At 40.6% G+C, this 22,249-nt stretch overlaps 1 protein-coding gene across 1 annotated transcript in view; it reads left to right on the forward strand.

The window, feature by feature from the left end:
- The first annotated feature begins 537 nt into the window (after positions 1-537).
- SH3BP1 (SH3 domain binding protein 1) overlaps positions 538-22,249 on the forward strand; it is a 35,503-nt gene continuing 13,791 nt past the window's right edge. Inside the window, exons 1-7 of the mRNA XM_081956806.1 lie at positions 538-1,010; positions 8,262-8,304; positions 9,379-9,483; positions 13,976-14,052; positions 17,597-17,708; positions 19,782-19,858; positions 21,870-22,005. Of these exons, the coding sequence (XP_081812932.1) occupies positions 955-1,010; positions 8,262-8,304; positions 9,379-9,483; positions 13,976-14,052; positions 17,597-17,708; positions 19,782-19,858; positions 21,870-22,005 (606 nt within the window). The 5' untranslated portion in view covers positions 538-954. The remainder of the gene's footprint in view (positions 1,011-8,261; positions 8,305-9,378; positions 9,484-13,975; positions 14,053-17,596; positions 17,709-19,781; positions 19,859-21,869; positions 22,006-22,249) is intronic.

The raw sequence follows: 22,249 nt of genomic DNA on the forward strand, positions 1-22,249 counted from the left end.
ATTATGGATATTTTGTTTTTGTGGCGACAACCGAACAGTTGGTATCACTGCAAATTATTGGCTTTGCTTGAAGAGCTCCGAAACTTTGAAAAACCCATTTGTCTTTGCCTAGAGGTAATACTGATCAATTCTATTTGTGATCCTGGCTGGGAACACTTATAAATCAGATATGCATAAATTTTCCTCTGGCCCATTCACACAGTATGCTAAGCTATAAGGAAGCTTGTTCAGCTTTAATACAGCTTACTGAGCGAACCTTGATATGATGGCTTATTTCATAAATCATGACTCAGATAAGACGTGGGCTCATTTTGCCAGTTATTCTAATCCACAGGCTGCCGCCTTTGCACAAACCCTTATGCTAGTGTGTCAAACATACACTATTAAACACTGGAGACAGAGAGAGAAAAACAGAAAGTAGGAAGTGCTACCACATGAGGCTTGCAGATCAGCTTGTTCTGCCTTGTTTCATGTTTGCTGTAATCATATTTCCCCTTTAAGACATGGCTGAAGTTATTTGTGTAGTTTTTTTTTTAAGGGGTGGTGACAGGAACTCGGAGAAACAACCACAGATTTTACCTGACAAGCACAAGGGAAGGTAGTGTTAGAGGCTAGAAGTAGCAAGAGAATTAGGAAGCTGGAAAGTTTGCCAAGAAAAAAAAAGTAAAGCAGCACCCAGAAAAAGATGAGTAAAGCTCATTAGTGGAAGGGGAAACCATGAGAAGGAAGTAGACTTGGGAGGAGAGGCATAAAGACACAAAGGGAGGATAGGTGGAGAATCAAAAGGAGGTCAAACTAGAAGATGACAAGGAAGTGACAAGGAGAAGCCTGCAGTGAAGGCGGGGAAAGCGAGCAACGGATGGCAGCAAGTGCAGCTGGCTTGTATTGAGGAGGTACTAAAGCCTCTGGCTTGTTTTCCTTCCTTGGTGGTACTATTTCAGCTTGGCCCACAGGATGATGAAGAAGCAGTTTAACTGGATGCGGCAACAGCTCAGTTACCCAAGTGGACGGTAAGGACTTGTTGGTTGCATTGCTAGACACACTATACAGTTTGGGGTGCTAGAACTTTGTGTTTAAAAGTTCATGTGGATTTAGATTTTGTATCTCTAGCTGAAGGGTAACTACTTTAAAAACTCTCACAGGTTAGCTCTCAATGGAGGTACACCCCCCCCCCAAAGTATAATATGGAGAAACCCTACCTTTTCCCTTCTGTGGGATTATTTAATTACAGTTTGTTAATGGCTTACAGATCACCTTCCTATGCCACAACAATGTTCACTCAGCAGGCTTCTAAAAAGCTTCCATGGTGGTTATTTCCCCACAATGGATAGTCCTCATTTCTGCAACCCTGTTAAGACTTCAACACCCAGATTTTGCAACCAAAAGGGGAAAGTGGTCTGATTCCCAATTGTCTAATGAGAACAAAATGATTTTTCTATTATAGCTTGTTGCTGAGCCTGATGCTGTTGATCTCACTGTTGAAATTAAGAAAACCAATGTGGGATGGTGGTTAAAGTGCTGGAGTAGGAGTGTGGACACTCAGATTCTCGTTCTCCCTTGACTGCAGAAACCAGTTTGATAACCTTGAGCCAATCAATACCCCTCAATCATTATGGGCATCAGGCTCTGCAACAAGCTAAATTCTAAACAATTCCTCCTCACTGCATCATGCATGGTTAGATTCACCTGTAAGAACCAGGTGAGGCAGGGCCAGACAAGCAGAGCCTTAACAGGAGAAGTGCTATATATATCTTTTGTGTATATAGTTCAACTGATGCTGTCTGGTATTAGTGAAACAAAAACTGGATTCTGCAGAACTGAAAACTGCCTTTCCCTATTGTAATCAAAATTGAAATCTTTGTCTCTCTGTGTGAAGAACCACATGCTTTGAAACCTCATCTAAAGAGACATAGACACTTTTGCTCTTTCCTAAAATAAAAGCGGAGGATTTCCAATAGCAGATTCTATCTATACAATATTTTACTTGTAGGCGATGAGATTGCTACAACTAAAGCCCATGGGATGTACGTATATATATTTATATCCTGAGTCATATCAGTTTCATGTTTAGTCACTTTCTTGAGCAGTTAAAATAGCAGCTTTCAATCAAAGGCTTATATTGGTGCTCTTACGTATCCCTGAAATAATAACTGGAGATTGGTAAACTTCTAAAAGATGCAAGCAATAAGGTATAACTGGCAAGGTAGGAAGAATTATGGCATTTACAAGAATGCTGGAAAATCATAGGATCCCCATTCCTGACTTACAAAGAAAAAGGCCAAGGGTAAAAGTTTCTATTAGCTCATGTTACCAACCTAGTGTTACTAACCCTGCAACACTATCACGTCATACTTAATCAACATGGTGCATTTAGTCCAACGTGCCTGAAAAATACCAGATTAGAAACTTTTTCTTGCCAAATATGAACAAGAGGATGAGCCGCATCTTTGCTACAAGAAAAGGCAGTGTTTGCTTGGCAGGAGGACAGATAACTTTGTTTGTTTTATTTTTACTTATTGATTATATTTATTTGCTACCTATATAACTGCTGGTATTCTTGTTGTTATTGTTATAATAACTCTGAAGTATTCTTGCCCTTCAAAAGATTTAAATTCAATGCAATTATCTCTGAGGAAGATGGGCAGTTAAAACAATAGGAAATATAAATAAAATAAATAAATCTGATCCTTCTTGTATTTTGGGGCTGCTTTGCAAACCATTCAGCACATCTATAGATGGATAGGATTTTACAAATCCATTTCACTAGCCCAACAATAAACAAACTTAGTGCCTTTCAAATATTTTGATTTCACTTTCCTTGTAATCTCTCTGACTTTTGGTCATGCTGAATGGGGATTTTGAAACACTACTCCAAGACATAAGGACACCTAGTTGCCTGCACTACACAGTCACAAAAGAGATTCCATGGAGGTTGGATGAGGAGGTTTCTTCTTAACTTTGCTCCTGTCATTTTTTTTTAGGCTGGAAGTGCAGAGAAATTTGACTGCTTACCATACATTAAAAAACACAGGCATGACATCAGTAGAGTTAGGGCAGAGTTCTCCTCTCGGGAGTCCTGAAGCTGCTTTTCCTGTCTTCCCTGTCTAGTTGTTGTGAAGTTACTCATCCTTCCTTTTCCAAGATGGGGGTGAAGAGGATCTTTGCAGACTTGCTCACCTAGGCTAATTGCAGAAAAGGACACCCAAGTATTGTTGATGTTGCATAAAACAAGCAGCAGTGTTAATAACATGTTTTTTAGGTTTAACTATTCTTTGTTTGCAACTTTCATTAAAATGCCATTGGGATCAGTCACAACACAATTAAAAAAAATGCAGGGAGAAGAATTCATCATCTCCCCAGGATGCTTGGGGATATAACGTGAACATTATTTCAACAATGAAGCAGCAATTAAGGTACTAAACTATTAACATTATAGCACTTAGACTTATATACCACTTCACAGTGCTTTACAGCCCTCTCTAAGTGGTTTACAGTGTCAGCCTCTTCACCCCAACAATCTGGGTCCTCATTTTACCCACCGCGGAAGGATGGAAGGCTGAGTCAACCTTGAGCCTAGTGAGATTCGATCTGCCAAACTGCTGGCAGTGGTTGATCAAGAGAAGCCGCCTGCAGTTTCCATTCTAGCTATTATGATATTTGTGCTTTAGCAGAGCATTTATTTAAAATGGGATTCTCCCCCCCCCCCCCATAAGATGTTACACCCAGTTGTAACAGTAATTTTCAGCTTATGAATAACTGGTGAATGGATCCATAGCTTATTGGAGTCATCTTGTGCATTGCCACCTTTCCCTTTTTTTCAGAGAATTTGAAATGTAAGAATCCACTTCTTAAGTTGACAGAGCACTATTACAATATAAAAACTGCTGTCCACACAGCCCAATCCTAGACTGAAGTACAGGGAATCCTCAACTGAGCCAGCATTCATTTAATGATTTTTCAAGGCTACAGCAGCAGTACTGAAAAAAAATGCAGTTCTCACACGTACGACTGTTGCAGCATCTCTATGGCCATGAGATCAAACCTTGGGTGCTTGGCAACCAGCATGGATTCACAATGATTGAAGCACCCCAGGATCCTGGGACTGTCATTTGCAACCTTAGTAGCTTAGTAGCTTCTGACATTAAGCAAAGACAATGGAGGAAGCCAGATTTCCTTAACAACCACACATGACTGCAGTCATTCCTTTAACAAGGATGGCACTGTTGGAAGAAAAATCCAGTTTCAGTTCCAAGCCGAGGATAAACTGAAGGCTGATTGAAATGAGAGTCGGTTTATTGATGAGCAGAACCACCAGCAGCAGGGGATTCTGGGGCAGCTGACAAAATGGAGTTGAGAGTGGGTGGGTTTTTATATCTTTTGGGGGGGGGGGGTTGTATTTGAGCTTTCTGTTCCTGTGCAAGAACACATCCTTTAATATTCTAATGACTATTGTCAGATTCCTATGCAAATCCTAGGTGTTTGCCTGAGTTAATCTTGTCAACCTAATTGCTTATCTGGAGTTTCTGTCTGGCCCAGTCCTTCTGAACGGATTACCAAATCTGCATTTCTAAAAGCTGGCCTCCTTAGTTTCTGCTTGGGGCAGGCAGACTGGTGCTGGTTTCTGCCTCCCTTAAGATTTTTTTTTCCATGTCTCCTTTAGGGGAAATATTCTATCCTGCCTTTTTAATATTCCCCAAAATATTTTGTTCTCTAGGAGGGTGGATGGGTGCAGACTTTCTGCAGCACAAAATGTTGTAAAACGGGGCATGGCTCTCTTCTGCCTTGCTTAGGACTACTTGTGTTGCTTCTGTATAGGACAGTGATGGCTAATTATTTGTCATCGGGTGCAGAAACCTCACGCCTGCACCCATAATGCAATGTGTGTGTGACAACCCCTCCCCCCATGTGCCCTTCCCCCCTGTGCATGCGTATGTGATTTTCCCCCCCCCATATCCTGTTTTGGGCCTAGTAGGCCTCCCTGCAGCCTCCTGGGAGCAAAAATGGGCTCCCTGCACTCCCCCCCTGTTATCCCCCTTGCCCTCCCGTGCATGCGCACATGACACCCCCGCCCACCCCCACCTCACATGCATGTGCATCTCGCGCCCAGCGCAGCAGAGTCCCAAAAATCAGCTGGCCATCGGGAGGCACGCACACATGCGTGGTGGAGCTGAGCTGAGATGATGGCTCGCGTACCCGTAGAAAGGGCTGTGCATGCCACCTTTGGCACATGTGCCATAGTTTCGCCATCACGGGTATAGGACATGTTATGCAAATCAACTGGATAAACACTCTGATTCTCTTCCTTCCTGAATGTTACCAACTAGCGGAAATAGTTGGAAAATTATCCCTCAATCTCAATAGCAATGCAGAGAGGATAGAGCTTGGGGAGGTGGGTGACAAATTTTGATAAGCGGCGCAACCCACATCTCCTGCTTTATTGTACACAGGGAAACTCATCGCATATTCTGCAAGCCTTTAGCCCTTGATCTTTTGCATGTGCTCTGAGCAGATTTTAAAAGGTGCAAAGTTTTGAAATAACTACAAGGTTTGTTTTTTGTTTTTTTTAAAAAAAAGCTTGTATTGCACATGGAGGATACAGATTTTGAAAGAGTCACACTGCCCTGCCTTCCTGCACAGAATCTGGAAAGCATGGCACTTTCAAAATATGGTGCCACCACCAGCCTACTCCTCAGCACTTTCTGCAGGGAGATGGAAGAAAAACAAAGTGGGGATGGGTGCTCAGGATAAAGGATGTGCCCACACCAGTCTGAAGTGACATATAGATGAGGAGCTGGTGCCATCCACTCTCTATGATCCTCTTACTGGGCAATGGAAAAAACAGTTGACGAACTGCATCAGATTACATATATTTCTTTAGACTGCTACAGGTTGTTTTTAAAGGGGAAACATTATGGTTTGGGTAAGGAGAAAAGAAAGCTATATTATACCTGCTTAGGTACAAGATGAAGGCAACATCTTGGAGACCCAGCAGAAAAAAAATACTGCCAGTAGATGTGGGCTGCTACAGGTTTGCCCGTGTTCGGGAGAACCCATAGCTAACATTATGGCTGGTTCGGAGAACCCCCAAATCGCCCATCCCACCCCTCCCCCTCAGGGGTCTCCACGTGGCCCATTTTGGATGTGAGGTAACTGCAGGGCCTTCACGGAGGCTCAGGGAGAGGGGAAAACAGGTCTCCTGGAAGTTCTGGAAGGCCAGACACAGGGCCGTTTCCGGCCTCCAGAAGGCCTCTGGAGCCTGGGGGAAGCAGTTTCCGCTCTCCCAGAGGCTCGAGGAAAGCCTCTGGAACCTGGGGAACCCCCCCTCCGCCATGGTGCAGGAGGCCAAGTAGGCCACGCCCACCCAACAACCGGGCTGAAATTTGTTGCTGAAATTTTTGAAGCCCACCCCTGACTGCCAGCAATGTTTCCCATGATATATACCAGTGTTTCTCAATGCTGACAATTTTAAGAGAGGTGGACTTTTAACTCCCAGAATTCCCAAGCCAATCCCAATTCTGGGAATTGAATTCCTCATGTCTTAGTTGCTGAGGCTGAGAAACACAGATATACAGAAATGGGGGAAGTCTTTTAACACCATCTTTGATTTCCTGATTTGTATTAATTTCAGTTTGCTGTGAAATTCAAACTAAGCACGTCAAGGTAACGAAAACCCCATATATTTCCTCTAGATCAGAGTTTGAAATGTGTTTCTAACTGAAAACAGACGTGAAAACAAAAAGGAGAGGGAGATATTGTCAGGCATAGGGCAAAGAATAAGAAGGCGACGATATTTCAGGAAAGTCCATTTCCCAGACTGTAAGAAACTGTCCTCTATATTTTTTTGGAACATGCCCTAGTGATTATTTGTCCAAGAACCAGGGAAAAAAGAGTTTGACCAAAACATCTATTATAATCTTTTGAGTGAGATGTGCTCCATTTTTTTGCCAGTCCATTTTGCCCCAATCTCAGGAAAAGAACTCCAGAACATCTTTTGAATTCAGAAAACTCAATATGGATGTTCTGGTAATATTTTGAGCTTAGGACATCTTGCATGGCTCAGACCGGCCTCATTTAATGGTGACAGTTGACTGATTCTGTGTGGATAGGAGCTGGGATAGGAGATCACCAGAAATAGTGACGGCAGAAACCTGGTCTGGAATCGCAGTTGTCTGGGAATAGGTAAAAATGGCAAAGGTATCTCTGCAGTCAAGAAGATTCCAAAACAGTTATACCCATACAGTCAAATGGAGCCAAATTAGACCTGAGGACATCTTCCCTATTTTGTTTATCAGTGGCAAGAATGTGTGGCAGCAGAATCGGGGAAGCATTCCAATTTTCCATAAAATAGCATTGTGCTGTTGAAATAGCAGTTTTCAGGCTCCATTTTCAGAGTACTGGAAACAATTATTTTCAAAAGGAACCCAAGGTAGATGTTGAGGCTTTTGCTCTTTCCTCATGCTGCCATTTATAGGCCTTGAACCTACATTGAACTTCAGGTTGGATTGTGAGAATTAAACCACAGCTAACATTTGAACATTCCAAGCCTGCATTCACCTAACATGTTGCAGCTGCCCAAGAACTCTTCCACTGTGTACCAACATGTCTGAATAACTGTGGGGATAACTGTCCCAGGGGTGGGCTTCAAAAATTTTAGCAAGGGGTTCCCTGCCCAGTTGCTGAGTGGGTATGGCCATGGTGGGAGTGGTCTACCCAGCGTCCTGCACCATAGGGGGGTTGTTGTTTTTCTCGAGCCTCTGGGAGGGTGAAAACAGCTTCCCCAGGCTCTAGAGGCCAGAAACAGGTCATCATGAACTTCCAGTAGCCCTGTTTTTCACCCTCCCCAAGCCTCCGAGCCCACCCTGCATTTACCTGCATCCAAAACAGTCTGCGTGTGGACTCCTGGGAGGGCGTAGGGGGTCAGCCAGAAGTGGGATTTGGGGGTGTGTCTCCCGAACCCCTGCGAACTCCCAGCAGCCCACCTCTGAATTGTTCCCATTGTTGTCCCCTTTTTGTTTTTTCTGAATGCTAACCAGGCATATTGTTAGTGACAACTATGAGCCTGGAAAATTCTGATACTATTCTTCTTTCCCGGAGGTAAATCAATCTGTCTTGCAAACAACTCTACCATTTTCCTGAAAGTATAATGCTGATCTAACATGCAAGGAGGGGGCTTACAGTATAGACATTATTGAAATAATATAAAGTTAATGTACAAGTGTGTTGGTGACCTCTTTTTTCCATTGCTGCTCCTCCTTCTCCAGAGCCCAAGAAACAGCGGATTACTTGACTGAAGACTTGCTCCAGGTGAGGCACCAGGTTTCATCGGTGGGCATGTGCTTACCTGTAGCCGTGTGCTGGCAGAGAAGGCGTCACTTGTCTTAGAGAGCAGTTTGTTTTCTCTCTGTCTCTGAGTCACAAGACAATCTTGGACTGGAATCATCCTCTCCCGATACGATCCAGGTCTACTACTAAGCTGTCTCGTGCAAGCTGAGTACAATAAGACTCCACTGGGTGGGGTGGAGGGAGAACATCTGAGAAGATGCAGAGCGTTCATGGAACAACTCAGGCCAGCAAAACTTTAGAACAGGGGTGTCCAAACTTGGGAACTTTAAGACTTGTGGACTTCAACTCCCAGAATTCCCCAGCCAGCCATGCTGGCTGGGGAATTCTGGGAGTTGAAGTCCACAAGCCTTAAAGTTCCCAAGTTTGGACACCCCTGCTTTAGAACATGCAAAGCTGCAGATGTTCTGTGAACTGGGTCTCTGTCCTTAAATTAATGGAGCTTTGAAGTTCAGTGAAAGTCATCCTAAAGGGCTTTGTTTACTTAACTGGGTTTTTTTTCTGACATAATATTTGAATTCAACGTAAATTTCTGACAATGAGAAAGATAGTTACATGAATACAAATGATGACTGGAAGTGCCACAGATGATTGTAATGTACATATTTTAGTCACAATCCCCAAAAGGAAAAGAGGATCAGACTATTCTGAGTAGGCTTTCAAAAGTGGCTGCATTTTTTAACTCCAGCTGTGTCATTTTAATAACAGGACAATACGTTTTAAGCACTGCAGGAGTCCATGAATAAATATTTATATTTTATCAAATGTGTATTTGATAATTCCTAACAATTGAGTGTCTCAGTATAAAATGAGATTACAACATTAACCCATTAAAAATGATTTAAACAAAATTGTGATTGACAGACTGGCCAAGATGAAGGAAAGGATGTTCACAGAAGCTATTTGCATACACACACACACACACACACACACACACACACACACACAAAGTGTATGTATGGGGAACCACGGTGGATGCATAGAAAATGAATTTTTCCTTATTTCTTTTCTGCTAACTGTTCCACTTTCTTTTTTTAGGTTGAACAGAGAATTGAACCAGTCAAACGGGCAGCACACAATGTGCACAAGAGGCTTGTGGCTTGCCTTCAGGGGCAATACGGAGCGGAACTGGACAAACGAGTGGTAAATCTCATTTTTCCTTTTTGGGGAGGTTCTTTCTGGATCTCAGTTCACAATATGAGAAGCACATTTTTGGTGCTTCATGCTAGTTCTCAATTATAAAACGTATTTCTTTCCCACCTCACCTTTTTTAGAAGCTGATACTATTCTGCACTGAGAAAAAATTGCAATGGGTACACAGTAATTTATGTCTAGAAATTTTTCCTCTCCATGACTCCAGCTTTGGGTGCTGATCCAGATTGTAATATACAGTTTTATCTCCAGCTTTGCTACTGTACAGCTCCTATGCAAGTCTCCAGGAAATTGAAAAAAAAGGGAATTAATATATAAAGCCTTAGTAAGACTAAATTACTGCATCCAGTTTTGGTCACCATCCTATAAAAAAGATGTTGAGATTCTAGAAAGAGTACAGAGAAGAGCAACAAAGCTGATTAGGGGACTAGAGGCTAAAACATATGAAGAACGGTTACAGGAACTGGCCATGGCTAGTCTAGTGAAGAGACTGACCAGGGGAGACATTGTAGCAATGTTCCAATATTTGAGGAGCTGTTACAGAGAGGAAGGGGTAAAGCTATTTTCCAAAGCATCTGAAGCCCAGACAAAGAATAATGGATGGAAACTGGCCAAGGAAAAATTCAACCTAGAAATAAGGATTTTTTTTTTCTGATAGTGAGAACAATCAACCAATGGAACAGTTTGCCTTCAGAAGTTGCAGGAGCTTCATCGCTGGGAGCTTTTTAAAAGAGATTGCCACCTGTCAGAAATGGTGTAGGCTCTCCTGCTTGAGTGGGGTGTGTGGACTAGATGAGCTACAAAGTCCCTTCCAACTCTGTTATTCTCTTAATATTAATACACAGTTCTATCTGTAGCATTTATCCTAGGCTATGGGAGACTTGAGTTCCTTTGCCCTTACAATTAGAGAGACTCCTAAGATAGTCTTCTAGTATTTGATGTCTTCTGGATACATTGAATCTTCAGCCAATATTGCCATTGGGCCTGCTGGCTAAAAATTATGTAAGCCCAGTGACGTGCGGTGAGGTTTATGACTGGTGAGGCACTGACACAGTGCTGGGTTTCAAATATTTTTAGACTTGTGGACTTCAACTCCCAGAATTCCACAGCCAGGCATGCTCAGTTCCAATTTAAAGCGACAGCATTTGTTTTTCTCCTTTGCTCCTTCTTTCTTTTTCTTCTCCTTCCCCTCCTTCCTCCCTCTCTCCCTTCCTCCCCCTCTCTCACTCACTCTCAAACAACCCCCCCCACAAAAGTTGGATTGGATATCTTTTCTAGTGGCTTGAAAGCAGCTCCTCTGCCATCCCCCCCCCCATTCCCCTGCTGCCTTTCCCAAACACCTCCACCATTGCAAATGCAGCCTGCTGTCTGGGTGGGAAATGCCTGGAACACAATAAAGCCCACCCACCACCTCCTGCTGGCAGGCTGGGGTGAGAGGAGAGGCAGAGAAGCCGGAGGGGAGCCGATCAGAGCCTTCCAAAAGAAAGAGGCTGGGGGGAAGTGTGTGTACTACAGCATGGCTCTTTGCCTGGCTTCCTGCCTCCTCCTGTGGTCTCCTCAGTGCTCGCTTGTGCTCTTCCTCCCCAAGTGTAGTTTGATTGCAGGCGGAGCCACGTTGCCTTTTCAAACTTGTAATCAGTGAAGCTGGGCTAGATTTTTATATAGTTTTATCCAGCTGTGTGTGTGTGAGAGAGAGAAATGAATGGGGGCCTGGGGAGGAAGTCAGTACACTTGGGGAGGGAGAGCACCAGTGAGGAGACCACAGGAGGAGGCAGGAAGCCAGGCAAAGAGCCATGCTGTAGCACACACACTGGCCCCACAACGTGGCTCTGCCTGCAATCAAACTACTCTTGGGGAGGGAGAGCACAAGCGAGCCAGGGTCCTTCCCTCCAGCCTTTGCCTAAAGCCCTGCACAGCACCAGGAGGATGAAGTTTGAAATTCCTCCCCCTCCCTCCAACCCACACGTACCTTTCCCAGCTTTTTTTAACAGTTAAGCAGAGTCATCCACGGTGAGGCAGTAACTAGCTCAGCTTTTTCCTTTTACTTTTTTTTTTTCATGATGAGAGTGGTGAGGCTGTGCCTCACTTGCCTCACCTGACTGCACGTCACTGTGTAAGCCATATTCTCATTTATCTATTGGTATGAAAAGTCCATTTCAAGTCTGGTGGCATAAGGCATTCTGTTGTGGGCAGAGGAGTGGAGGACTCTTCTCGTGAAATATCTCTGGACTCGTTCAATTGTATTTATGTCTGATATGACCTGTGGATCATAATCAGTATTCAAAGGAATATGACATTGAACAGAATTACTGGATTTTGTCCATGGAGGGATACAATTTCTTTATTTGTGTCCATACATATTTTATAATCAGCTCTGAAATTAAATATAGGCAAAATCCAAATATCGTATTTGTTATTTTTCTTTGGCAGTTCATTTTGCTTCTGTGTATAAATATGTATGGAAGGGAGGGAGGAAAAGGGAGTACACTAACCAATTACCCTTTTCAGACTAATATATTATACAGAACTTTTCTGATAATTAAAAAAATAGGAACGAATAATAACAGACTACTACTTGCATTCCTTCGAGGAATGGTACAATAAAAATTATTTAAAAAGCAAGAGAATTCATTAATCAATCTTTATAACTCTTCCATTACTTTAATTACTTTTCTACTTTAGACCGGTAATACTTTTGTACCTCATATTCTTTAGAATTTTTTAAAATAATCTTTCTTCTAGCTAGAAAAAAAACAGAGGATGAAGTAATGAATCTTTTTCAGTTTGTTCTTATTTTACATCTCTAGCTTCTGAGTGAAAACAGTAAATCCAGAGTACTAATCACTAAGTTCAACTAGCCAAACTGTGGACATTTTTAAGCAGCCTGCACCCCTCATGGGTGCAGCCAGAGGGGGAATAGAGGCACATTTGCCATCCAGCCCAATACAGACTTTAGAATAAGGTATAAATTGGCACCAATAATGGTCTATCTTAAAACTCATGTCTGTGGCTTATTATGCAACCACCAACAATATTTTGAGGTGCTAATCCTAAACTTTAAATCGGTTATGCCAAATCATGTGTTTTCCTGCCTAACCTATTTCATTTTTAAATATATATATATGGGAGTCGAGAAAACCAATATAATTATCATATAAAGAAAAGGCTCGTATATATCCGACAGTTAATGAACTACCATACGTACCTTCATCATGCTTACCTACATACTTATCACACTGTTCCCTTTTGGGTTGAATTATGCATAGTTCAGAAAAGGAGTGATAAAAAGCCAAAGAGATTTTTAAAAAATGGATTCAGAAAAAGAAACATAGCTAAATCTGCCTTACAGTTTATTGCACCTCCTCCTTCCTTTCTGTCCTTGCAAATTATCCTTGTTTCTATATTGAGTTGGTCTTGCTTTGTGTGACAAAGATCCATTCCTCACAACACACCATATAAGTGCCACGATGGCAAACCTATGGCCCATTTCGCCCCAGCTCAGCTCCACTGCGCATGTGTATGCACCTCCTGCCGGTCAGCTAGTTTTTGGGTCTCTGCCTACACAGGGGGGACACATGGGCATGTGGGGGGGGGCGTGTACTGATGCACGGGGGTCAAATCTGGGCCTCAAATATTCTATTGATAATTGATCTGCATACAAATATGATATGTATTCTCCTATCTCCAACCAATGTCTAATATCATTCCAATATTTGCCATAAATATACTTCAGCACCAAAGAGTATCTTTTTCTAAGCAAGTACTTAACAGGCACCATACTAATTCATTCCTGGGTTTTCAATCGCCCAATTACTTTTTTTCAGACTTTTCTATACTATTCAAGTCAGTTGGGTGAATATTTTTCTGTCTTTAGATAAAATGCATGTAGAATGCTACATATATATTGTTTACTAAAACTTATCACTGGTTCTTCCATTATTACCATTTATTGGAGTATAACATGAAATTATCACAATCCCCTTGATTTTTATTTTCTGTGCAACTACTGCAGCATAAATGACACTAATTCATACTCTCTGACCCATATATTGATCTTTTCATTCATAAGCTAGGATCTTTAATTTAGACATTGCCTGGAAACCAAATACTATTACCCACATTTCACTAACTAGGAGATATACCCAGTATACACACACATACTGCCCAAAGGATTCAATGAATTATCATTGCCCAAAAAGTCTTATCATCACATTAAGATAAGGTGTTGGTGGTGAGAAACAGTTAAGATAAGGTGTTGGTGGTGAGAAACAGTTAAGATAAGGTGTTGGTGGTGAGAAACAGTTACTAATACCTGTTAAGTCAACAGTAAAGAAACAGAGGAAAGTCATATCACTATAAGAACCCATAATGTAGGCAAGAAGGTAGAGATTTAATCACTGTAATTACCAACTGTTAGCTGTTACCAACCGGTGTAGGTATTTTCCTTGTCTGTTCATCTTATTTACTCACTTTTTTTCCACAGAAAAAGTTACCTTTGATGGCATTATCAGTCACTATGGCTGAAAGTTTTAAGGAATTAGACACGGATTCCAGTCTCGGGTAAGAACTCTTACATTTTATGAGAGAAAGACCATAGAGTGGTCTTCATAACTGAGGAACATATTAATCTAGTTTGTTATCTCTGAGGCTCCTATAAAGTTCATCCCCTCTATGGATCGCAAAATCATATTTTCTTTATCAATTTGGAAATGGTCTTTGCATACTAATTATCCTGACTGAACTTGGTTTTTGTTCGTTTTCTGAAAACATAAAAATATTGTTTTTCTAGAGCAGTATTCTTTCTAGCATCTGTGTAATTAATATTAACCTTAAAATCCACTCCTACAGAAATATATGGCAACTTGAGTCTCCTCTGTTTGTCTTGTCTATTTTCCTCCGCCACACATGACCTGTTGACTATGTATTTTAAGAACCATGCCAACTATCAAATCTGCATTAGGCTATATTTTGTACTTCTGAGATTACTTTCTGTCCAGAAATAGGGTGATAAATGAGAAAGCAGCAGAAACACAGAGTGAGTCCAGTTTTCACAAGGTGAAATCCAAGCTGCACTTCTGTGCTGGGTGGGTATTGGTTGGGGATGATTTCATGGCAGTTTTTGACTCCTAGTGATTACCTGGACAAATCCCTGAAGAAAGGCTTGCCACAAAAGTAAAAATATACAAAAAAGGCTTCTTCCAACATGTTAAAAACAAGAAAAAAGTTAAGGAAACAATTGGTCCATTGCTGGGAGAAAGTGGCAAGAAGGTGACAAGCAACAGGGAGAAAGCAGAACTATTTAACTCATGTTTTGCATCTGTCTTTACACAAAAGGATAAAACAGTCCAATCTATCAAAAACAGCACCACAAAAATCAGATTAAGAACACAAGTTGAAATAGGGAAGAAAATGGTATGTGAGCACCTGTCTACCCTAGAGGAGTTCAAATCACCAGGACCGGATGGATTACACCCCAGGGTTCTGAAGGAACTGGCAGACGAGATCTCAGAACCACTGAACTATATCTTTCAGAGATCCTGGAGCACTGGGGAACTAGCAGAGGACTGGAAAAGAGCTGATGTGGTTCCCATCTTCAAAAAAGGGAAAAAAACAGATCCAGGAAACTACAGATCTATCAGCCTGACCTAAATACCAAGAAAGATTCTGGAAAAGATAATCAAGCAACAAATTAGTGAACACCTAGAAGCAAACAAAGTAATAGCCAAAAGCCAACATGGGTTTGTCAAAAACAGATCATGCCAGACTAATCTTATTGCATTCTTTGACAAAGTGACAAAATTAGTGGACCCAGAGTAATGCCATCAATATAGTTTACTTGGACTTGAGTAAGGCATTTGATAAGGTAGACCATAGAATGTGGGTTGGACAGCATCACCACCAGTTGGATTCATAACTGGCTGACCAACCACACTCAACGTGTAGTCCTCAAAGGAACTGCATCTTCATGGAGGGAAATGTGCAGTGGAGTACCCCAAGGCTCTGTTTTGTGCCCAGTATTCTTCAACATCTTCATCAATTATTTGGATGAGGGAATAAATGGGGAACTCATCAAATTTGCAGATGACACCAAGCTGGGAGGAATAGCCAACACTCCAGAAGATAGGCTAAAGACACAGAAGGATCTTGACAAACTTGAACATTGGGCACTATCTAATAAAATGAAATTCAATGATGAAAAGAGTAAGTTTCTACATTTAGGCAACAAAAACGAAATGCACAGGTACAGTATAGGTGGTACCTTGCTCAACAGTAGTAACTGTGAAAGGGATCTTGGAGTCCTAGTGGACAACCATTTAAATATGAGCCAGCAGTGTGCAGCAGCTGCCAAGAAAGCCAACACAGTTCTAGGCTGCATCAACAGAGGGATAGAATCAAGATCACGTGAAGTGTTAATACCACTTTATAATGCCTTGGTAAGGCCAAACTTGGAATACTGCATTCAGTTTTGGTCACCACGATGTTGAAAATATGTGGAGACATTAGAAAGAGTGCAGAGAAGAGCAACAAAAGTGATTAGGAGACTGGAGACTAAAACATATGAAGAATTGTTGCAGGAACTGGGTATGTTTAGCTTAAGAGAAAGAAGGACTAGGGGAGACATGATAGCAGTGTTCCAATATCTCAGGGGTTGCCACAAAGAAGAGGGAGTCAAACTATTCTCCAAGGCACCTGAGGGTATAACAAGAAGCAATGGGTGGAAACTAATCAAGGAGAGAAGCAACTTCGAACTGAGGAGAAACTTCCTGACAGTTAGAACAATTAATCAGTGGAACAGCTTGCCTCCAGAAGTTGTGAATGCCCCAACATTGGAAGTCTTTAAGAAGATGTTGGATAGCCATTTGCATAGGGTTTCCTGCCTAGACAGGGGGTTGGACTAGAAGACCTGCAAGGTCCCTTCCAACTCTGCTATTGTATTGTATTTTATTTTCTTGGCAAGATTTGAGAAGTAGGTGACATCACCTGCTTCCTAGGGCTAAGAGTGTGTGATTAGCCAAAGGTCAACTGGTTTATTTCATGCCTAAAATGGGACTAGAACCCATGATCTCTAATCTTCTGCCTTAATCAAGACACCAAATTGGTTCTTACACTTCTATTAGCAGATGCCATTTCTGGGTGTTGAGTGGGAGGAAGGTCATTTCCCTTTCCCCTTGCACAGGCTTGCACATGCCTTCAAATCTGTTTCAGAGACTCATATTCTTCCAGAGCAATTGTAAGAACACACAGGAGTGACATGAAGAAGAGAAAGTGCAAATTCGCTAGTGCAGCCTGAAATTCTACTGCTCATCACTTAATAGGCACTATTTGCCTTGCTAGCATTCCCTTGGCTTCCTCTTTGCAGTGTCACAAAAGAGCAAAGGGCAGACTTTTTTTTCTGTAACAGACACACCAAGTAAAAAAAATCAAAGAATTTTTTTCAGGCAATCCCACAAATAATATATGGATGTTGCATTATCAACTGAAGCTGAGCCACGTTGACCTGAAACTACAGAACAGTCTTTGGGATGTATCAGTGTCATGTATATGTGTCTGCTACTCAATGAGTATTTTATTTAGAAAATGGATATGGGGAATGAAGTTGTTGGTTGAATAAACTGTCTTGTATCTCCAATCATTGAAGTAATTCCAAATTCCGGAGAGTATTTCTTTGGGAATTGTGCTCTGGTCTCCGTCTTTTATCTTTTTCCATTGGAATGAGTTGTGATTTTTACCCCTTTTAAACTAGATTTTTCAACTGCTTATTTTTACTTTTAGTGACCCTTTTTGCTCTGGGCAAAAAGATGGGATACATATCACCTAAATTAAAGCATACCTAGTAATAATCGCAGAGGTTAGAATTGTGGCAAACTAATTGAAAAAAATGGTTTTCCCAATTTGATGCTCTCGATTCCCATTGCACATGACTTGCAATGCAATATATCTAGATAATGCCGGCTTGAGAAGAAGCAACTGTTGGAAGATCCAAACCAGGACTCTGGAAGCAAAAGAAGAAAAACTGTATTGTATGTTAGTCCCAAGAGTGTTATGGTAGACTGATACTCTTCATCTTCAGGTTTTCAACTCTTTCTTTCTTCTTTGCTTTCAGGAAAGCTCTGGAAATGAGTTGCTGCATTCAAAGCATGCTGGCCAGGATTCTTGCAGAGTCTGAAATTACTCTCGAACAAGATGTCCTACAACCCCTGAATAAACTGAGTGAGGTATCTTTGGTCTCAAATCAAATCAAATCTTTACTACAGTCAGAAACCAGCATAATTTTCATCTTTTTTTCTCTTCACTCCTATTTCCGTGTTTACTTAGCCCCAGCATTTTCACAATTTGTCCAGCCACAGTGCAATTCATGCAGTAACCTATGGTTAAACAATAGATGATGGAATGCTTCAGGGACCCAGCCAAACAGCCCTTCCTAACAAAGACTGCTGTAACTTAGGAACTATTGGCACTTTGATTGTGATGTTCATCAAAAATCAAAAGGTTGCTTACATTTTATAAGGCTGCTCACAGCTATAGTTAAGGATCAATTTGCACTGGAAGTAACTACTTTGTCATGCTTGACTTTCTAACTTAAGCAGAATCAGGAAACAGGCATTTCCTGCCAGGGTGCCAGTAGAAAGACCACTAACGGCTTCTGCTGTTCAAATGTAAGAAAAAGTATAGTAGGTAAGAAGCCACCCAAGGCCTCAGGAGAGACAAGCCCATTCTCAGTCATTGGAAGCTCATTGAATGCCTTTATATACCAATCACTGTTTCTCAATTCAACAACGTTCCTCATGGAATGATTCTTGTAAGAGAAATTGGAGGAAAGACTGCTATGTATGCTCCTTTGATCTCCTGGAGGAAAGATAGGATATACAGTAAATCTAGCAAATAAATAACAAATCTGGCTATGATGAAAATTCTCACACGGAGTCCTTGCAAGGGCCATCATAATATTGATGTCAGAAAAAGAATAAAATCTTGGAAACATAAGAAATAGGCTATTTTATGCAGATTACAAACAAACAGGAACTTAAATTAATGGCATTTTTGTCAGGGGAAGATTTATTTCACCCTGAACTAGATGAGGTCTTAGATCGGGGCTGTTTCCAACAGGCATATTCTTTAAGGTGCGAAGAAAAAGAAATAAACATTCTGTAGAAACATATTCTAATTAATAAACAAAACTTTAATACAAAAATAATAAATGGAAATAAAACGAAACTAACTAATTGTTACATTTTGATAAAAGAGTTCCGTCTCCCAGTTTTCCTGGCAGCCAGACAAAGATCAGAAGTAGCTCTCTGGAATGTGTGAAGCATGCGCAGTACATCACTGTCAGATAAGAACATGACCTGCGCAATAACTCTTTTAGTTTAACCATTTAGTGTCAATTCAGTCAGTTCAGGCTAGCAAACAATTTTAACGCAGTGACAATTTTCTCACTAGTCACTGCAAGAATTTTCTAGTGCCTTTCATCCATCACTGAAGTGATACAAAGTTTATTATTATGGTTTGTACCACAGTCAGCCAGATGTTTAAACTGAACCTGGCATTTTTATATACTTACTGAGTCCTTTCCAAGCACCCAGGATAGGCTGGAAGTTGTTGTTTAATAATTAAGTTTCATTGCAGCATATTGTTGCAAGTAAAGCTGTCATTTGCAATTATCATGATTTTTGTCAATGCCAACAGTGTACAAATGGTGTGACAGATGTTTTGGGATTGCACCCAAGATGCCTATTACTATTGGTATTATCTTTGCTTCCCCCCCTCCCCTACTGTTGTTCGAGTTTTATTTGTAAGTCTTTGAATGTTGTGATTTTCTCCAATTTTTTTCTTTTCTCTTTTACTGCTACATCCACTATCCAGACTTTTTTTGTCTTTCTTATCAACAATTGTTAAATCTGAGGCATGATATGGCAGGTGCTTGTCTGTTTGAATTTTAAAATACCAGAACACTTTAGCTTTTTCGTTTTCTACTTGTCTATTTTGAGATCCCACCAGTTCTTGCTTGCAAGCAAATGATATTTCTTGAAGATCTTCCAAAGTAACTTTGTTACTGGCTATTGGAGTTTATTATTATTATTGTAGCTTCTTGCATAATAATATAAGAGTCAAATATTTAGATTGCATTTGGCATTTTTATTATTATCATTTGCATTATTACCGTATTTCTAGGTATATCTAAAGACCATTTTAACATTTATTAGTTTAAAATTATTGTTGGGGATGGGCTTATGGGAACTGATGATAGTGTTAACCAGCCCTAACTCCTTCATCCCAATCTCTTCTAGGAGGAGCTGCCTATCATCCTGAAACATAAAAAGAACCTTCAGAAACATATTCTGGATTGGAACAGCATCAAAAGCCGGTACTGGGGGGGGGGGATATAATGAAATAGAAAAATGGAGAGGGCTCAATGAAACCTTTGAAAGAGGTGAGGGGGGGAAAGAGTCTTAAGATGTAGCTCACATTCCACCAGGGGCTCGTTGTGTTTTTGATAACATCACCTTGGCAACAAGATCTTTGCCATCCAAAGCCTTAAAGTACCAACTAGTTTAACATTCTGGATTACAATTTCCTTGGATTTGAGGTTTAGGGTTTGTGTGAGCTAGCCACAATGGCTTATGATATAATTCAATCACTGCCAACTGATATTTGAAGAAAACACAGTTTAGCACTTCAAAACTACTTCAGATCTTTAGCATATCATTTGTCTAATCTATTGCCAGATGTACTGTACTGTACTTCCTATTACTCGCAGTCAGCATGGCCAGTGGCATATTATAGTCTTCATTTAACAACTGCCATTGGGACCACTAACTCGGTCACTAAATGGCATGGTCATAAAATGAAATGTCATGTGAGCACACTGACCTACAGCAATTGGCAGCTGCAGTTATGGGAATCGTCCACCATCATTAAGCATGATGTCACATGTTAACCAGCAGTCGTTAAGTAAGGATTGCCTGTATTTAAGAGATGAAAGCTGCACAAATGGATGATCTCCTACATGCCTGTTCAATTGCATTTCAGTTTGGGAGTCCCACTTTCCATATGTCTTACATTACTATTTGTTTTCCATGCTGACTTGCATAAATTATTTAATGTTTCTAAGCAAATGCATGGGTTAAGGAGAGGTGATTGCTCAGTGGTAGAACTCCTACTTTGCGTGTAGTATGCATCAATACTTGCCATTTCCGAATTAGTCAATAAAAACAGCTGTAAGAGTTGGATAACTGCCATCAATCCATGTCGGTGATAGGAAACTAAATTCTCAAGGTTGTTAGAAGTGGCTTTCATGTTTTTAGATGTCTTTTCAGTTAGTAACTGCTTGCTATCATATTCACATCAGTAAAATGTTTCACTACTATGCTTGCTAACTGAAAAAATAAACCACATATTCTTATAGTGTATATAAGGGCCTAGCTGGTTACAGCCTCCATAAATCCATAATGTACTTTAGGTATCATAAAACCGAAATATTATTTTAATGTTTAGATTTGTGCTTTGCCTCTTTCGAGAAAAACATAATATTATGTACGGTATTTCCAGAAGTCCACTGTCAGTGCCACACAATGCCCCCAAATAATCATGTTTATACACACAAACATTACAGGGAGTGTAGCATTGTTCCTTTTTCAGGTTTCCTGATTACCAAATTAATTTTTATGGAAAGACCTTCCACCCAACATTTTCATCTGTGTGTTCAAGTGGATACATGTGCTGTATTTTGGGACATAAGAATTGTATGAATATACATATGGCTGTTGTTATATGAGTGGTATAAATATAAAGTCACTCTCCTTATTTGTTATCAGTTCTAATACTGCATTGGGATGAATGCAGGATAGATAGAACATATTATTGAACATTAGAAGTAAACCTGATTAATTGCATCTTTCCATCTGTAGATAGGACTAATTCACATTCCATTTACTTAAAAGTAAATGACTGTCCATCAATGCCCATAGTGCTCTTATGCTATCCATGTTATGCCAAAGGGAAAGATGTTACCAACTTAATGGCTTGACTTAGAATAATATTACATTCATATGTTATGAAGGAATCTCTTAAGTGTCCCAATCTTGACTCATTTTTATCCTGCCTTATTTCTAAACAATCAAAAGAATCAGATTTCTTCCCCTCTCAAAAAACTCCCTGCACTGCACAAACTGCTGTTAAAACAGTTTGGGCTTCCCACTCCACAGGAAATATAGCATTACATGGGTGTTTGCACTTTGCATCCAGAGTGTCAGTCTTAGGCTTCACAATAACAGCTCAAACCCTGATTATTAAGAAAAATTTTCATCTCAAACGTATCCTGTTTCCTAATTTTGAAATACCATCAAATCTTTCTTCTTTTTAAAAAAAAAATGCAGTCTAAACCAAGCTGCCAAGAATTCCAATAACAGTGTCAGTGCTGTCACAACTTCAGGAGCCTCGTCAGCTGCCTTAAAGTTGGAGAATCTGAAGGAGGAGGAAGAGGAGATGAAGAGGAGGGTGGAGCAGAGTAAGGTACGTAAACATAAAGACAGCTTGATCAAGAATATATTGATTTATCTTAGTCCACTCTTCAATTCTGGTATAAAGAAATGTGCTTGTGTAAGAAATTCATCAAGTACAGGAGAGCTGAGAAAGAGTTTAAAAAATAAACTAGAAAGAATAGAGTGTTGATGTAGTTTCTTTTTGTCACAGAGTTCATCAGATTGGCTGTGTTTAGATCGTCTAGTGATGGAACCAGTCTCTACTATCAATTCTA

This window comes from Natrix helvetica (genome assembly GCF_964273705.1).
Source record: "Natrix helvetica genome assembly, chromosome: 6".
Lineage (NCBI taxonomy): Eukaryota > Metazoa > Chordata > Lepidosauria > Squamata > Natricidae > Natrix > Natrix helvetica.